Source organism: Crinia signifera, chromosome 2 (assembly GCF_055691185.1).
Source record: "Crinia signifera chromosome 2, ASM5569118v1, whole genome shotgun sequence".
Lineage (NCBI taxonomy): Eukaryota > Metazoa > Chordata > Amphibia > Anura > Myobatrachidae > Crinia > Crinia signifera.
The window spans coordinates 216,998,111-217,016,475 of NC_139218.1; the positions used below are offsets into that span (position 1 = coordinate 216,998,111).

General features: G+C 43.9%; 1 protein-coding gene across 2 annotated transcripts in view; it reads right to left on the reverse strand.

Annotated features, from left to right (window-relative positions):
- The window catches only part of ULK2 (unc-51 like autophagy activating kinase 2), a 105,516-nt gene that overhangs the window by 38,175 nt on the left and 48,976 nt on the right, over positions 1-18,365 (reverse strand). For both annotated transcript variants that reach the window (XM_083173729.1, XM_083173730.1), the window contains exons 6-10: positions 17,938-18,111; positions 15,784-15,857; positions 5,350-5,451; positions 4,126-4,184; positions 2,891-2,973 (exon numbers count right to left, since the gene is read on the reverse strand). In XM_083173729.1, coding sequence (XP_083029855.1) covers positions 2,891-2,973; positions 4,126-4,184; positions 5,350-5,451; positions 15,784-15,857; positions 17,938-18,111 — 492 coding nt within the window. The remainder of the gene's footprint in view (positions 1-2,890; positions 2,974-4,125; positions 4,185-5,349; positions 5,452-15,783; positions 15,858-17,937; positions 18,112-18,365) is intronic.

Sequence of the window (18,365 nt, forward strand, 5' to 3'; positions counted from 1 at the left end):
AGAAGTGACAATGGAAGCAAGAGACTTTATAGAGGCTTATTATTATTACTGTAGTGTATCTCTGGGGATTATTGCCACTGTAAGATGATAAAGTGATAGATGCTATAATACTGGGCACTACTAGCGCTGCTAATGTTATAGGGTTCTATGGTTAGAGGTGGCACATTGCTGGACATCACTGGTTCTGTGGGCAAACTTGGCACTGCATATGATTGCGCTCAGAAGAATTAGAATGCCTAGTCTCTTTAGTGGAATTTCCATATAACAGGAGAGTTAGGGATATTGGTTAGCTCCTTTGAATTAACTACTGAATACTAATTAAAAATGGAGGCTCTTAGGGGGCGTGGCTTGGCACAACATGGAGTAGGTAGATAATTGCTGTAGCTCTAATATTTATCCTGCTACTATCCTGTTTTCCCGGCTACAGAGGAGTCTTTAATCTTACCCTGCTACAGGACCTCGCTGTGGACCCCCTGGGACTCTGTGGGGTGTCTGTGGTAGCCCGTTACCCGCATTCTGCATGGTGAAGCCTGAAGCAGCCTACTTGAGACCCAGACCCCCAACTCTGCTGTCCTGCGGGATGGCATCCTGACACCTGCATTCTGACGGCTTCCGCACCAGACCGCCTGTGACTAGTGCTGAGGTGGGGTTACCACTGCCAGCGTGGTGTGCAGCTGGAGGTGATTGCTGCTGCTAGCTCCATAAAGATGCCGACACCATCTTGGCCACTGCTGCAGACCGCTCGCTGCGTCTGGCACACCCGTGTTTCTACTTTTACACCTCTTCTACACTGTATTGTGCTCTATTTGTTTATCCCGGAGAAGGGTCTCCTGGAACTCTGCATTTAAAGACGGCGTTATTATGACTATTAGAGCCTTCTTATACTGCAGTTACTAGTGGTCTTTGCTAAATAACCTGCATACTGGGGTGTTTCAATGGACATATTTTATTTTATAGTGGGCCGGCTGTTTCACTGGTCAATCAATGCCTGACAGTATTGGTGGTACTATCCTTTCTAGCTTCCTGGTAAGCCCTGGGGGTGTGCTCTACTCCGTGTTCTACCCTGGTCAGGACCTGGGTAGATATCCCATGTAAAGGGACACAGGTTAACCCCTTTTACACCGCTGCTGACCCAGGTCCATGAGAGAAAAACACGAGTTTTTGAGGAGGTGTGAAAGGGGTGCAGCCGGAGATAGTATATACACTATAGTATATACATATCCGGTTACATTATATGCCCTTTATACTTACATGCCGTTACAAATATTGGACTGTACATATCCTATACTCTTGCAACCTGTCTGCTATACACTGAAGAGTTCGGTTTCTTTTCTTTTTGTCTATGTTATTCCAAAAATCAATAGAAACGATTGAAATAATGGAAGTTCTTACATCAGTAAGCAAATAAAATAGAGAAGGAAAAAAAACACTTTTCCTTAAAAAATTGATTTCTATTCAAAGCAGATCAAATGTAGGTGTAGTGTTTATATTTTTCTGCATACACCCCACAGTAAATCTGAATCACAGTTCTGGTGTTATTGCTAAACAAGCGATTGCAAATTACCAATTAATTGAGCCACCCACTCAAAAGCCTTGTACCAATTCATACAGCTCATTAAGTGTCCAACTATTTGTGCTAATTATGCCTTGAAACCAAATGCCAAATGGGTGCCAAATTTACTGCTGAGAGGAATGTATTCCCTTTAAGTTAAATTTCACAAGATAAAATAAAACAAACAAATGTGCATATTCACTCAAATTAAAGGAAAAAAAAAAAAACACGCATACATAATGTGTATGTAGGTATACAGTATATATTACACTATTACACATACACAAGCACACATATATTAGACAATGAAAAAGCACAACGCACAGGTATATATTGAAATCAGCGGCCAAATCAGAAAGTCGGATTTGCCCACTGATTACTGCTCACCTGGCCGGCGCTGGGACCGGATGAGCGACGTTGTGAGGTGGTGGAAGCCAGGATGGAGCTGTGTGAGAGCAGGGCGGTGGCGGGACCAGGTGAGGGTGCGGGAGGATGGCAGACAGTGCCGGGTGAGCTGCTGCTGCTCACCTGGCACCGTCCTCCCTGCCTTAATTCAACATATTTTTATGTTGGATTGAGAATGCCAGAAACGGGGCCAAAACCAGATTTGCCCATGTTTCAGTCAAAAGCAGGTGAATCCACGGCCATTGTGCCAATAGCCAAGCAAAGCAGCCAGGAATGAATAGGTCAGACCCCTTCCTACCCAAATCAATCAGAAACTGCGTCTTACCAGTTATTTATTTAGCGCATACATATTCCGCAGCGCTTTAAAGAGAATATTTGAACATTCACATCAGTCCCTGCCCCAGTGGAGCTTACAATCTAAAATTCCCTACCACATGTATGTACACACATGGACATTATAGGGTTAATTTGCTGGGAGCCAATAACCTACCAGTATATTTTTGGATTGTGGGAGGAAACCAGAGCACCCGGAGGAAACCCATGCAAGCACAGGAGAATATACAAACTCCACACAGTTAGGAGTGGGTATTGAACCTATGACCTCAGCGCTGTAAGGCAGTAATGCTAACCATTACACCGTCCGTGCTGCCTGCTTAAGTTTTTGATTAATGTTTTTATATTGTTTTTCAGCAACAGCGCTACTGGAAAGTATTTAATGTTGAGAATAAGCTGCTGTTTTTTTACCAAAATGATCCAATTCCACAGAATCTGCCTTCTTGACATATACGTGTTCACCTGTAAAAACACTGGCACTTTTGCAAAAGTTTGTAGCCTCCTGGCAGAGCATTGGAACGATCAAAAACAAGCTTTAATGACTGTGGATACAGGGAAAAAATGCTGTATGACATTGGGAATTAGAACTACCAAACTCACCAAAATCAAGTCTGTCCTTTTGGTTTCTCTGAAGTAGTCCCAGCAGTAAGTCTGACAGATACGTAGAGGTTTCTGCTGGTATGCTGTAATAAATCATACAAGCATTATAACTAATAAAACATACAGCATACAAAAGTATATGGAGTATAATTAACTAAGGCAATCAAGGAAATTTAATAAGCTATATTTACGAAGCGTCAATTAGGGTTTGAATTGAAAACTGAAGGGCATCACCAGCATTTTCAAACATCAACATACAGCAATTACAGAGCATTGTTTTTGACTGGAATTTGCAATCTGCCAACTATGTCCATCTGTTATGAAGCCCCTATTGCACGGCGAAGATTATTAGTATCTGCAATCAATCTGCGGTGGAATTCACGCACTGCACAGATCATACAGATGCTTTGTTGATTTAAAACAGTTATAAACAATACATTTATAGACCCCTGGACAGAGGCTAGTTATTTTTAAAAAGGACCTCACTTTTTTTTTCTTTTTAACATATTCAAAATTCACCCTTACCTTACACAAGACACTGCAAAAACTCTAATCCATGCTCTCATCATCTCGCGCATTGATTATTGCAATAGTCTCCTTATTGGCCTTCCCCAATACAGACTCTCACCACTACAGTCCATCATGAATGCAGCTGCGAGGCTAATCTTCCCAGCCAGATGTTCATCATCTGCAAAGCTACTCTGTCAGTCACTTCATTGGTTACCTGTATTCTACCGTATTTAATACAAAATTATTTTACTTACACACAAAGCCATAAACCAAACTACACCAACATACATTTCTTCTCTTATCTCAAAATATCTTCCAATCCGACCTCTACGTTCCTCACATCGCTCATCCACACTCATTACTCGCTCCCATTCTCAATTGCAGGACTTTCGTCGGACTGCGACCACTCTGTGGAATGCCCATCCAAGCACAATAAGTCTCTCCTCCAGTCTCCAAACCTACAAGCGTTCCCTGAAAACTCCTCTTCAGGCAAGCTTATCAAATTCCAGAAGCAGTCACTTAACCTTTATATACCGTTCCTATCTAATCACTTAGCCTCTGTACAGTCCACACATATCCACTCTTTCATTTTCATATTTTCCATCCTCCTGATCCATGGACAAACTGCTGGGTCACCGTATCTTACAGCACACCAGGAACCTTGCATTCTGGTGAAACCGTAAAGCCAAGCCTGTATGTAACATTAAGAAGATCAGTAACATTACCTTGGAACTAAGTTCTTATTCTTTTCATAAAACAGTCTCAAATCCTGAGGACTATTTGCCTATCATAAAAGAAAAGGTAAACAATTGGTACAAGCAACATGTAACACGCAACTTAGCAGAAAAAAAATGAATAAACATGTAAAATAAATTAAGGTGCTGATGGTTTGTCTAAATGCCAACATTGACTTTAATAAATACCAAATAAAGTATGTGAATAATTTTTAGCACATACACAAGTGATATTAATAGTATGAGAGGAAGTGCTCAAGCTGCTATCAGCCAATCAGGAAAGGCTGCCAAATGTCATCATCAGTGTGTATTGGTACTGGAGACTGAACACCCAATAGTGACACAGCGCATAGCAGATGCTTAGGTCTTGTGGTTCTGTAAAGGACAGAATTGTACAGTCCTTGCACATAAATGATCCAAATCTATATAGGTAGCAATGTATAACTGTTATTATTAATAATAATAATAATAATAATAATATTTGCAATACAGTGTGCACCATTTTATCTTATGATATGCTGTATGCTTGTTTCTTCCTAAAGATATTACCTAATACTTGCTCCCTTCTCCTCCAACCCTGCATATTCCCCATGATAACTGCTGAAATTTTTTTTTGTTTTATACCAGCCATAAAAAGAAGCACAAAAGCCCCTGTGTATTCTATACCCAAATGATATCAGTCCCACTATCTACAGATGAAGGAATGAGCTCAGTGTTCCAGTAAGATGTTAGACTGTGGCATAATAAAGGTTATTATCTGATTGCATATATTACTAGATATGACTTCTTCAGAAACAGAATCATTATGAGCTAAGCTAACAGGAATTTGGCAGTGGAGTTTCATCTATCCTACAATATAATTGAATGCTGTGCAATCTGACAAGGTAGTGCAATCAAAAAATCTACTGAAACACTATGATAAAGTAAATGAAGATTTCATGGTCATCTGCACAATGCGGTGGAATTAGGAGACTCTCTGTTAACGGGCCCATACCCTTCTAATAACTCTATGATCCTATGGTCCTGTTAAGTTGTGTCACAAACGACATAAACAGAATAGCAAATTAAAGGCACAAAATATATATTTACATAGAGTAATGATTATGCTGGATGTAAGAAAGATGTCAATTGACACAGAGATCCCTACAGAAGTCCTTGCTCCCATAGGAAGCACCTACTGAAAATAAATGTAGCCATAAGAAGGACAACAGTTACCTGGAAAGGAGGCTTGCCAACCAGACACTGGTAAATGACAGTGCCTATGCTCCACAGGTCTGCCTTTGCGTCATAGTGCTGCGACATGATAACCTCCGGAGCCTAGAACAGAAATCAGACAGCTCTTTGTATCAAATTGCCATTACACAGCCACACATACAGAAACAAACACATCTCTGGTCACTGGCCTCATAAAAATTGTTCTAGTGTAAAACTACTTTAGTTTGTTGTTACATATTCTTTATTGGATCTGTTGGATTACAGATGTCGGGGGTATCCAATTACCCCAAATAAAACACGTGTAGCAGATGTGTTTTATGGGGCTATACAATTAGTTTGCTTGATCAAAAAAATTTTTTGCAGAACACACAAAAGTCCAGTGTAACCTGTGTGTTTTCAGCCGCCGTAGCTGTGTCTTCAGCAGTATGCTGGTGAGAGCCCGAATTAGATCACTCTCAGCGATCCAATTACCCGCAATCAGTGATCGCCGGTAACTGAATATCGGCTGCACAGCATGAAGGATATGGGGACTAACATACAGCAGACACTATGAAAAAAAAATGAAATCTGGGGCCCTTGCAGTATCATGCTTTAAATATAAATTGCCTTTTGGATCTTTTAGCGCAGACAAGAACTAGATACTCACAAAGACATGTAAAGATGTGTATGGTCGCCACACATGATTTCTAACCCAAGTGTTGTAGAGTAGTTGTGCAGCGTGTGAGTAAAATGCAGCTTCCACTCGTATTTTTTCTGTGCTGTATGGGGATGCGGTCAATAGGATGACAGACATTTGGTCGACTACTAAAGGTTAACAGGGGCTTAGGTCAACACGTGAAATAGGTTTACATGGCGAAGGTCGACAGGGACGGCAGGTCACCAGAAGCATTAAGTAGACAATGGGAAGGTCGATCGTCAAAATGTCAACATGAGTTTTTCACTTTTTTTTTTGTCCCAAATTTCGACTTAAGTCGACATGGACACCGCATCAGTTTACCACGTCCCCTCGCAAGGCTCGCTGCGCTCACCATACTTCAGGCACAGGTATTCTGCCTCTACACCCTAGTGGATGATAGGGTATGACATACTGCCTGTCGGCAGAAGTTGGTTCCAAAAACTGGGAAAATTCATGTTGACCTTTTGACTTTCAACCTAATGCTTGTGTTGACCTTTCAACCCTGTTGACCAATCTCTTGTTTCGACCCAAGTCCTGTCAACCTTTAGTGGTTGACGTGTAGACCTAGCAACCGCATTCCCATACATCACAGTGGAAGCTGCATTTTACTCCCACGCTGCACAACTACTCTACAACACTTGGGTTAGAAATCATGTGTGGCGACCATAAAACATCTTTACATGTCTTTGTGAGAATCTAGTTCTTGTCTGTGCTAAAAGGCAATTTCTATTTAAAGCGTGATACTGCAGGGGCCCCAGATTTTTTTTTTTTTTTTTTAGATCACCGAGGGCTTAAAATGGCTGCAAAATAATTACGATTCTGATACGGTTTCTGGCATTATCAGCCATGGGATGGGTAATCAATTCACCTAATCTTTATTTATACAGTGACAGAATTTAGTAGGACATCTAATTACAGAGTCTTTATTGTATAAAGCGATTTAGATTCCGGTATTCAAACGTAAATACCAGACAGTAAAAAAAACAATTTAAAGGTCAGGTACTTCATTTTTTTGGGGGGGGGGGGGGGGGGTTCCGGTATTAGCTTTAATTTTAAAGGCCACGCAACAACAGGAAAAGCATTTGATTAAATGACACAAATAGAAACTGCTAAGGAAATAGTTCCATACTAAGGTTAACACAAACAAAGAAAGCATATGGGCCAAAGCCAATGTATACTCAACTGATATCAGAAGAGTTCAGTACAGTGTCAGCTCGCTTTAAGGACAAATAATGGGTTAATTGTCTGATTTCAAACCATAGTCTCTTCTTATCTTTGTCCCACTATATGAATCATCATCATCTTCATCAGAAGCAGAGTGATCCCTATTAACCTGGAAGTAACTAGCTTTATCGCTGTCATTTACATGTTATGGTTGCCTGGAAAGCAATGCGACCAATAGGATATTAGACGTTTTTGCTTTGAGTAGCTAAAGGGATTAGGTATATGACTTACTTCAAGAGAAAATAACTGGGCAGGTCGGTGTCACTTATACCATGAACGCAGTGACAAACCACTCATCATCTCTTTTCCATGGCCAAAGTGGAGATTTTGTGATTATAACATTTTATCTCCCTTGACTTTGCCCTTTCCTCCCTCCCTAAATACAGTCTGTTACACAAAACATAAAATCCAGAACAAACCATTGCTAGATTATCTGTAGCCTAACAATGACCTTTTGTGGAGATTTATGGGGCCTACTCACTAGAAAATATCCCTACATCGCTCCGTGTGTAGGGGCATAGTGATATTGATGCTAAGCCCCGCTCATCGCTATCACCCTGGCAATGAATATCCAGCACGCTGGATAAATCTAGTTAAATCGAGGGGGTTGCCAGGTTCAGGGTTCTCATGGAGAACACTGGCCCTGACAGATTACTCAGCGGCACATTGCTCAGCACGCATCGCTGCAAAGCAATCTGAGCGTTCTAAGCGATCTAGCATCGCTCAGAGTGCTCATTGCTACGTGTGTAGGCCCCATTAGGCGTAAACTTACTGAAGTGTGAGTTTTTAGAAGTGAGAGTTGTTATCCACAGCAACCAATCAGATGTATTTATTTCGTTTCTTATATAGCTAGATATACTGTAATGCTCAGTGGCTCTCATCCTCGGTCCTCAGGACCCCAAACAGTGCACGTTTTCCAGGTCTCCACACAGAATCACAGGTGAAATAATTAGCTCCACCTGTGATCTTTTAATATGTGTCAGTAAATAATGAGTGCACCTGTGCACCTGCCGGGTGACCTGGAAAATGTGCACTGTTGAGGGGTCCTGAGGTCCGAGGTTGAGAACCACTGCTTTAGATGGTGCTAGATAAATGATAAGTAGAATCTGATTTGGTTGTTATAGGCAACATCCCTCACTTCTAAAAACTCACACTTTAGTCCATTTACCCCTAAGAGTCAGATTAGAAATAGGAATTGCATACCCTCCAACATTTGTAGGGCATAAATCGGTACATATTCGTGGACGGGGGCGTGGTCACTGGTAAAGTGGGTGAGGCCACGTGAAGTGGGCGTGGTCACACCCCCTTTCCAATTATGTGTACTTTTTTTAAGATGCCTCTTGGCACTCCCCACCCTCCACATTCACCACTGCTTACTTACGTGTCTGGAGGAGGAAAGTGGCAAAGTGCTTCGGCACTGCAGACCCGTGACCAGGTCCCCTTCCCCGAATATGGGCTCCATCTGGAAGAAGGCTTTGGCCATGGAAACCACCCAGCCCCTCTGTGGTCACGGACGGATGACATGTCACGTCAGCGACCAGAAACTAGAGCCCTCACAGGATCACACTCTCACAGGCAGCGTCAATGCCACCCAGGCAGCCCCTCTGTGGTCGCGGACATATGACAACCGCGACCACAAACTAGAGCACCAGCACCTAAAGTAAGAGCCGCAGAGCGGTGTAACAGCACACGCTGTTACCCCGCTCCTCCTTTGACCCCAAACACATGGAGCCGGACTCCGGAGACAATGGAGAAGTGGCGACTCCATTGCCTCTGGCAGAAAACCGGTACAATCGGTACATCCATTTTTAGCCGGTACAGACCGTTAAAAAACGGTACTGTACAGGCTAAATCGGTACAGTTGGAGGGTATGTAATAGCAACAATACAGCGTTACGATATCTGTGATGTAAACCCAGGTATCAGATCCTAGACTCTTCCTTTGAATAAGCTCAGATGAAATTGGAAAATAAACATTATGAGGCAGATTCAATTAGACACAGTGTTTACAGTGTGGCCAAAGCTCCTGGTTTAACACCAAAAAGATACTGTATTCAATTATCCGTTAAGTTCCCCCATGGAGTAAACCTGTAGCTACTGTAACATGCATTAACCCATAGAATCCAGGTTAAAGTACCTGAAATCTATGGTTACTTTGCACATAAGTATTTAATGGTATTTAATGCAGAATTTTCCCTGCAGCTGATGAGACTGTGAGGAAAAAATCAGTGTGCAAAAAAAGTGCATCCTCCGGGGCTTCCCGTGCAGGGTAGCAGCACTTTATTGTATAGTTTAGGGCTAAACTTTGCAGCTAAGTGAATCTGCCTCTTAAGGTGCCCATACACTGCCTGCGACGTCTCGCAGCAGTGTATGGACACCGACAGAGTGCGAGCCGCCGGGACCTTCCTGGCGGCAGGGACACATGCGATCCGTTGTGATGGATCGCATGCGTCCCTGCTTCCCGCCCGCCTCGCCACCAGGAGGAACGGGTGGTCGGATGGCTTGCAATCGGCCGAAATTGGACCAAATCACCTCAATGTATGGGGCCTTTAATAGCATAATATTGCAAATCATTTATTTTTTTAATTAGTTAAAATTCCAATTCCTACCCTCATACAGATTATATGTAAATGATGGAAAGAGGGTTTGTCAACCAGGGTTATTCATATTGGTGCTTTCATACTGCAACTCAGTGGCGTAACTATAGCACCGCAGCCCCCGCCACCGCGGGGGGGCGCTGTGCATATGGGGGCGCCGGGGGCTGCGGTGCTATAGTTACACCTCCCCCCAATCCCCCGCAGGCTTACCTATTTCGCTGGTCCCGGCGGCTCCGTTCTTCTGCTGAGGACCACCACAAAATGGCCGCCCCCATACAGCAGACAGAAACTGTGTGCTGTATGGGGGCGGCCATTTTGTGGTGATCCTCAGCAGAAGAACGGAGCCGTCGGGACCAGCGCGAAAGGTAAGGCTGCGGGGTATTGGGGGGGGGGGGTTTGCATGGGTGGCGGGGGGGCGCCCAAAACTTAGCTACGCCGCTGCTGCAACTCGACCAGAGTCAACTCGGCAATAACCCAGTTTATAGGTAATGTTGTGGAAGGGGTATAAAGTAACTGCTCCCAAGCAACATATTTTGAGTCAGATCATTTGAAATTGCTGTCAATGCTTTATAGGTTTGGAAACATTATCATACCGTGTTTTGTATATAAACCCTGTGTTCTTTGATAACAGGATTCTGGGAATACAGCAATCAATCCTATGAGCAAACCCATTACCACAAGACAGGTCATAGTGACCTCAATCATAAAGCTCACATAGTTCTCTCTAGAAGTATTACATGTCACAGTGTATCCATTGTGACACGGGCGTTAGAAGATTAAAATGATCAAACAAACACCAGACAAGACAGTGTTGTAGCGCTCAATTAATTGGCTTCACAAATGGATTTTCCTAGAGTATAAAGTTGTTATTCTCTGATCCTGCACATGTGTCATTATATTATTTGGAGAATTGCTTCACATTTACCACTGGTACAAAATGCATGCAAAACGGGTCACCTACATAACCAAGTTCAACTTTACACTACAAAACCACAATACAGTAATCAAGCATGATGCCATGCATCCAGGGGCGGATTTAGGGATGAGGGTGCCCCTAGGCACAAGAATAATGTTTACTAAGTAGGACAGTTTATAGGGGCAGTATCTGCATGTCCTATCCATTTACACTCTATTTAAGATGGAATATAGTACAGTACAGTGGATATTTTGCAGTTATTGGTACATTTTGGGCTAACAGTACTATCACAGGCATCCAAGTGCCGCCCCCAAACATGTGCTGCCCCTAGGCACGTGCCTCATGGGAAATTCGGCTCTGCATGCATCCCTAAACATACAGGCTATTTGGGACAAAGTCTGCCTTCTAGGTCACAGATTCTCAAACTCGGTCCTCAGGACCCCACACAGTGCATGTTTTCCAGATCTCAAAGAATCAAGTAAAATTATTAGTTCCACCTGTGGATATTTTAAAATGTGTCAGTAAGTAATGAATGCACCTGCCGGGTGACCTAAAAAATGTAAACTGTGCGGGGTCCTGAGGACCTAGATTGAGAACCACTGTTCTAAGTGATCAATCCCACATGGTGAAACCCTTTCTAGCTACCAGATGCAGCTCCCTATTGCAGGGGGAAGCTGACATTGCATTGCTTCAATAGCGAATCTCTTCTCACCAGGGGCGGGATGTATTAATATACATCTCCGCTGGGCCGCCGTGATGCCAGTGCATATGTACTAACATATGTGGCTGGCATTGCGGTGCGGTGATAGAGGCCCCCTGCGATACCTGTACTGTGGTGTGCGGGGGGGGTCTCCATCACCTCCCAGCCGCCTACTGCTCCCCTCACGCCGGGACAGCTCAGCGTGGCTGTCCCCAGTGCCTCCTCCTCCCCCTGCAGCCAGAAGGACGTCCAGCTGCCTTGCTAGAGGGAGGAGGGGTTTACCTTCCGGGGTCCAGGAGGACCTGCAGCAGGAAAGTAAGCCAGGGGGAGGGGGAGTCAGTGAGGCGGCGGGTTTGCGGCAGGCAGCGAAAAGAAGCCCATAGGCTTCTATAGGGTATCGCCACCCAAAGGTGGAGATACCCTGCCCGGCGGTAACGGTGCGGCTGGGATTTAGTACATATGAAAATGCGGTAAAACAGGGGTTTTACCGCATTTTCAGCTTAATACATCCCGCCCCAGATACCTGCCTTTAGTGTGCGGACAATTAACTCAACAGCACATTCAACCCTGGAGTACATCAGTACCAAAGATGAGGAAGTACCTTCTTTTATTTTTAAATGTTAAACATTGCTTATCAAACAAAAACACATTAATTTCTCTCATGATTTTCACTCAGCTTGGAGCTCTGTGAGGTAATTTCACCGGGTGTGGTATATTTGCCCGACAGTCGGGATTCCAACAGTCATTAGTCAGACGTTGGAATCCCAACTGCACAGTGGGGGGAGCGCAATGAAGCTGCGCTCGCCGCGCTGCGGGCACGGTGGCGAGCTGAGCTCGCCACCTATTTTATTCTCCCTCTATGGGGGTCGTGGACCACCAAGAGGGAGCAGTCGGGATTCCGACGTCGGAGTAATGACTGTCGGAATCCCGACTGTCCGGCACCCTTTTCACCACATAAATCCTTTTAGCCATGGAGAAGCCCGGAGAGGAGAGTTTCAGCAGCCGCTCAGGGGGCAGGGCTTAAGAGTGACATCACTAAGCCCTGCCCCCATGATGTTAAACCAGGTAATTCACGGATCTCCCTGGAGGGGGCGGGGCTAAAATGACGCGATTGTGCCATTTTAGCTCCGTCCCCTCCTCTGAGACCCGAGGATTGCGGCATTTTAATGCCGCGATCCGGTGGACAGCGGGGGTCCCCTCTGAATCCGGTAGGGTTGCCCACCCTTCCAGGAAGGGGGAACGGGAGGGGGACCCGATTTTCGGGAGACTCCCGGAAATTCCGGGAGGGTCGGCAACCCTGATTTAATTCTATATATTTTTTTACAAATTGCTTTTTAAGAATTTATTTTGTGTTCCATATTAATATTTTTTCTATTATCTTTATAATATTTTTTGTATATTTAGCAAATCATTAATGTTTCATCTTCTATTCTTCACGGTATATTCCACGGTGTCTTATTACTAGTATCCTCAATAATTTACATGATCACTTCCTTAACAACCCACATTATTAAGTAAAAACATAATTATTACCATCTGCTCCAATTTAAATCACGCTGATATTTACCTACATATAGCAGCACTAAAGGCCCCCATACACTATGCGATTTTGGGACGATTTCATAGTTTTTGCGATTTTGTGCCGATAACTGGGTGAAATCGGCCCAAAATCGCAGGTGTGTGATATCTGATCCGATCCGATGCGCGGTCCCGTGCGCATCGGACCGGATCAGGGAGGTGGGACGGTCAGTACATACGATCACGTCCGACCTCCCTGTATGCATATGCCTGCCCACCTGACAGGCATATGTATGCATGCAGACACCGGGGGAGCAGTGGGGCGGGCAGCAGGTCCCTGAGTGCTAAGCTGGCGGCGCCAGGGAGTGCTGACCTGGCCGGGCGGTGATGATCATAGATATCAGCGCTGCGGGAGTCGGGATGGGACGCGCAGTGGCGGGTATTAGATTTTAAAATTCCTGTCAAGATGACTGGCCGTTCTCTGATTGGCTGAGCTCTCAGCCAGCCAATCAGAGAACGGCCAGTCATTTGACAGGTATTTTAAAATTGCTCCCCCTGATAAAAGCACCGCCGCCCCCTGACCCTCACCGCCCGCCCCCTGCGCCCCGACGTGATAAATCGCAAGAGATTTATCACATGTCAAATTTGGCTCATCAAGTGCCAAATTGTGTGTGAGCCTCCCGGGGAGCTTCCAGGCGGCTCACAGGAGAATTGGGTCCGACTTGTCCTAAGGACAGGTCGGCCTAATGTATGGGGGCCTTAAGTTTGCCATACTGATGCTTCCCTCAACTTTCATACATATATTCACCTGCTCCTCCACCATGCAAACTAACACTTCCTTACAACGGAGACCAACTTGGTTCTCTACTCACCAAACTAAACAATGAGCTTCACTGTTGTATGTTCATCTATTGATTCATTATAATTATTATACTTAATTCTTCACACCCAATTGTCCAACCAGAACCGTAAACTGACTGTTAAATGTCTAGATATGCTCCGCCCTACAAAACAACCACCATTATTTTTTTATTTTGTCTCTCTCCATTTCTAGCTTTTCCTTTTGTGTCCATATTACTTTGTTTATTAATACTATATTGTATTCAATCCCTCTCTCCTCTCTTACATTAGCTTCTCAATATTTACAACTAAGAGGGTATTCCTATAGGGAAATTTTATCGCATAGCTGAAAATAAAACAGAACTAATCCAACTCTCGACTAATCATTTTTCAGCAATGCCTTTTCCCCAAATTTTTTTTAGCAGAAAGGCATTAGTGAACAATGGCTCAAAATGCCCAGAAAACAGTGGCGAAAACACGTGGATCGGTGGCTAATTTCAGAGCCAGGTGTTTTTGCCACTTCCAAATTTTTCCCCTATGCAAACATCCCTCCAATTCAATAGGGCGATTCCCCATTTGAAAAATTGGTACTCTTTACCTAGAACGGCGCCCACGATGTCCATCGCGGTCATCGGGGGTAAAAAATCGCGGGCATCGCATGCACTAAAAAAACGGGTGCGACGCGATGCCCGTGATTTCCCATAATGTTAAATGGGCCACAGAGCCCTAATAGTCTGAAATGGCCCCCACAATTGTTAACGCCACCCCACGATCAACGTGAACCCGAAGCGTGGCGAGTGCCGGCGGTACGTGTCCTCCGACGTTTTCATACCCCTACTATCCACGTCGGTGTGGAGTTGAGAATAGAATAGTGTGGCGAGCGCAGCGAGCCACCGAGCCTGAAGCGTGGCGAGCGCAGCGAGCCCCGCGAGGGGACGCGGATACCTGTGAAGCCCGCAAAGGGACGCGTTTACCTGTGAAGGTATCCGCGTCCGCTCGCCACGCTTCGGGCTCGGTGGCTCGCTGAGCTCGCCACACTATTCTATTCTCAACTCCACGCCGACGTGGATAGTGGGGGTATGAAAAGGTCGGAGGACGCGTACCGCCGCCCCACGCGGGCTCGCTGCGCTCGCCACGCTTCGGGTTCACGTTGATCGTGGGGTGGCGTTAACAATTGTGGGGGCCATTTCAGACTTCAGGGGGACTATTTGGGCTCTGTGGCCCATTTAACATTGTTTCCTATGGAAAAATCGCGGGCATTGAGGCATTGAACACTAAAATCGCGTCCAATCACACTTTTAACATTGTTCCCTATGGGAAATCGCGGGCGCCGTGCTAGGTAAAGAGTACCGAAAAATTGTCTCTAATTCAATACCCCCCTAACTCTATACGTTCTACAGCCTTAGGGAGGGTATTCAATATACCGTTGCTGTTTCCGACGGGGGGAATATTCAATGCTGTCTTTAGCGACAGCATTGAAGCAGGATCACGGCAGAATGGGCCTGACTTTAGAAGCTGTCGGGCACGTTCTTCCGCTTACGGACGTGGATTGTAACGATCCAGGCAGCAGATCGCCAATCCATGGTTATTTTCACGGGCATGCCCCCGTTGCGCAGATCAGCAGGCAGGACATTGAATCCCGCATGTCGTTCAGCTGTCCGCAGGGATCGACAGCTGTGATCCTAGATTGAATACCCCACTTACTCTCCCTTTTTCAAGCGGTCATGAAGCCTCTTTCCATTTCCTCTTCTTTTGTCAGTACATCCATCTCAATAAAGGTATATTATAATTATACCTACAACTTAAATTCCTACTCAACCTCTTTATTATCTATTTTCTGGTGACCCATCTATACTGCATCTTCCCCTACCATACAGACCCTTGTTTCCAATAGATCAGACATCTCTTATTCTCGTACTTGGACTACAGTAGGTGGAAGAAACACACAACTGAACATCACTCACCATGTACATCGGGGATCCACACAATGTTGCAGCCATCATGTTGCTTTGCAAATACCGTGCAAAGCCAAAGTCCGCTGAGATATAGAAATAAAACAAATATATAAAATGTAACAAAAATACACGTATGGTCTACAAATACAGTACAGCAGAATTAGTTGCTGGCTTCAAAATTAAACCCACAAATGTATTTATTTAATCGAAATTATGGACCCAAGAAAAATAAAATACAAGAGAAGGGCATTGAGAGAGTGTGTGTGTGTGTGTGTGTGTGTGTGTGTGTGTGTGTGTGTGTGTGTGTGTGTGTGTGTGTGTGTGTGTGTGTGTGTGTGGGGGGGGGGGGGGGGGGGGGGAATTGTCATTTAAAGTACAGAGTGTACCTGAAAGGATTCAATGTAGCTGCGCACAATCTGTAGTCCTATTAGCTTTATATGTATGAATGATATCTGTAACTGCGTGTTGTTTGTTCCATTTGCTAATCCCTTTTAAGGGGCCTACCCACATAGAGATTTAGTGAGCATTCTGAGCGATGTGTCAGCGCTGTGTGCTGAACGATCTGCTAGATATTAATCATTGGATGATAGGGAAGCGCGGGGCCGCACATGACTATCAATTTGGCCCCTCCACATGGAGCGATGTAGGGCCATTTTCTAAGCGATCTAGTGAGAATGCTTAGAAAATGCCCCTAAATCACTACGTGTGTAGACCCCATAAGGTTGCACATATGCACATCTGGGCCAGATGTACAACGCTTTAAAAAATTGATCAAATGGAGAGCGATAAACAACCAGCTCCTAACTAATTTTTTTCAAACCCAGCCTGTAACATGGCACTTAGAAGCTGATTGGCTGGGAGTTGATCATTCTCCACCTTATCACCTTTTGAAACGTAGTAGGTAGAGTCAATAGGTAGAGTTTTAGTTTCTGCCATAAATAAATTATGTCCATTTTATTTCAGAACGGCATTACAGTATTTGCTTTATTTAAAAAAATATATACTGGATTGTTAGCTATTTTCAGAGCGCAAGGTTGGTTATTGAAAATAGCCATCTGGGGTACTATGGCTTCTGGAGTAATGATTTTCAAGAACACATAAAATGTAAAACATTAAAATGTACAGAAGAGAGTACTATAGTGCATCATCTCTAACAAATGCAAGTCTCCAACACAGCAGAGGACTTGTTACTCAGCAATTCTTATCCCCACACACAATAAGAGAGAAATTATATATCACTAAGTTCATTACACGGGGCTGTAATCACCGTGAACATGCACAGTGTTAAATATTACACAAATGGAAGGGTTTGCAGACCTTGGAAGACAGATAAAGATTAATAACATCAAATACTGTTTATTAGCATACACTGGCAGTTTTCTCTTAGAAATGCTTGGTAAGGTTGATTTTGCCACGTAATAATGCTTTATAAAGCATCTGATATTGCTTTGTACACAAAGAACATTCTGGAGATTATAAAGCAATTTATAGATGGAACATAACTAAAATACACCTAACATAGAAGTTGAAACAATCTGCATTACGAACCTTAACATTAATAACAAAGTCAAAATGATCAATGAGTCAAATTAATATGTGCTTGCAATGCGGTATTGCAAAGTTGGCCATAGACTTATCCAACATGCGATACATCGGTGACTGCCCGGTGGGGAGCTCCCAGGCTTCCCGGGGCTGGACCGTATACGATATATCGTATTCTGTGCTCTAGCATACGATGTATCGTATGAGACCCCCAGCAAGTGTTGCCGGATCCTCCCAGATCCGATAAATCTTATGTGCAGCACTTGCAATCTCCAGATCTGATCCAATGTGCACGGGTTAGGTACATAACATTTGGGCATGTTTCACCAGATTTCTTGTCACGATCCGTCGGAATCCGGTCATAAGGATTCAAATCGTATAAGTGTGTGGAGATTAGCTGCAATAAGTGAGGTAATCTCCAACATGTAAGGAAAGCAGCCATTTTGGGACCTACACTATGTAGAGATAGTAATCAATTGCTCAATGAGATATGACAAAAAAAATTGTATGTGTGAATTAGGGAATATGGCAACATTCTGTAAAGTGTCTATATGAAAGGACTTAATACACAACCATCCATACATGCAGTTCTCTTTAATAGGCATCTTCTTTAGGACTTACCAATTTTTATCCTTATGCCGCTGAAAGTCATCTTTTTCCGAGTGGCGTAGGAAAGAAGTATGTTTTGTGGCTTCAGGTCCCTGTGGATAATGCCCTTGCTGTGTAGTATCCGCATAGCAGCCGCAATCTGTTGTAAAAAGACTCGGATGGTGTCTTCACTCAATGTCCCTTTAGCTGCATAATACAACACATATATTGGGATTGAATAAAACTGCACAATGTTTTCTTAGGATTTATCCTGATATAGTCTCTATATACTGTATCTCTCTCTATCTTTCTCTCTCTCGCTCTCTCTCTCTATGATGTGTGTGTGATTATATATATACACACACTGAATGTATGTATGTATGTATGCGAGTATTTTGATGCATTATTCTTTAGTGACAGTTTTGTTGGTAGCACCGCACATGTGCATATTCGCTTATGAG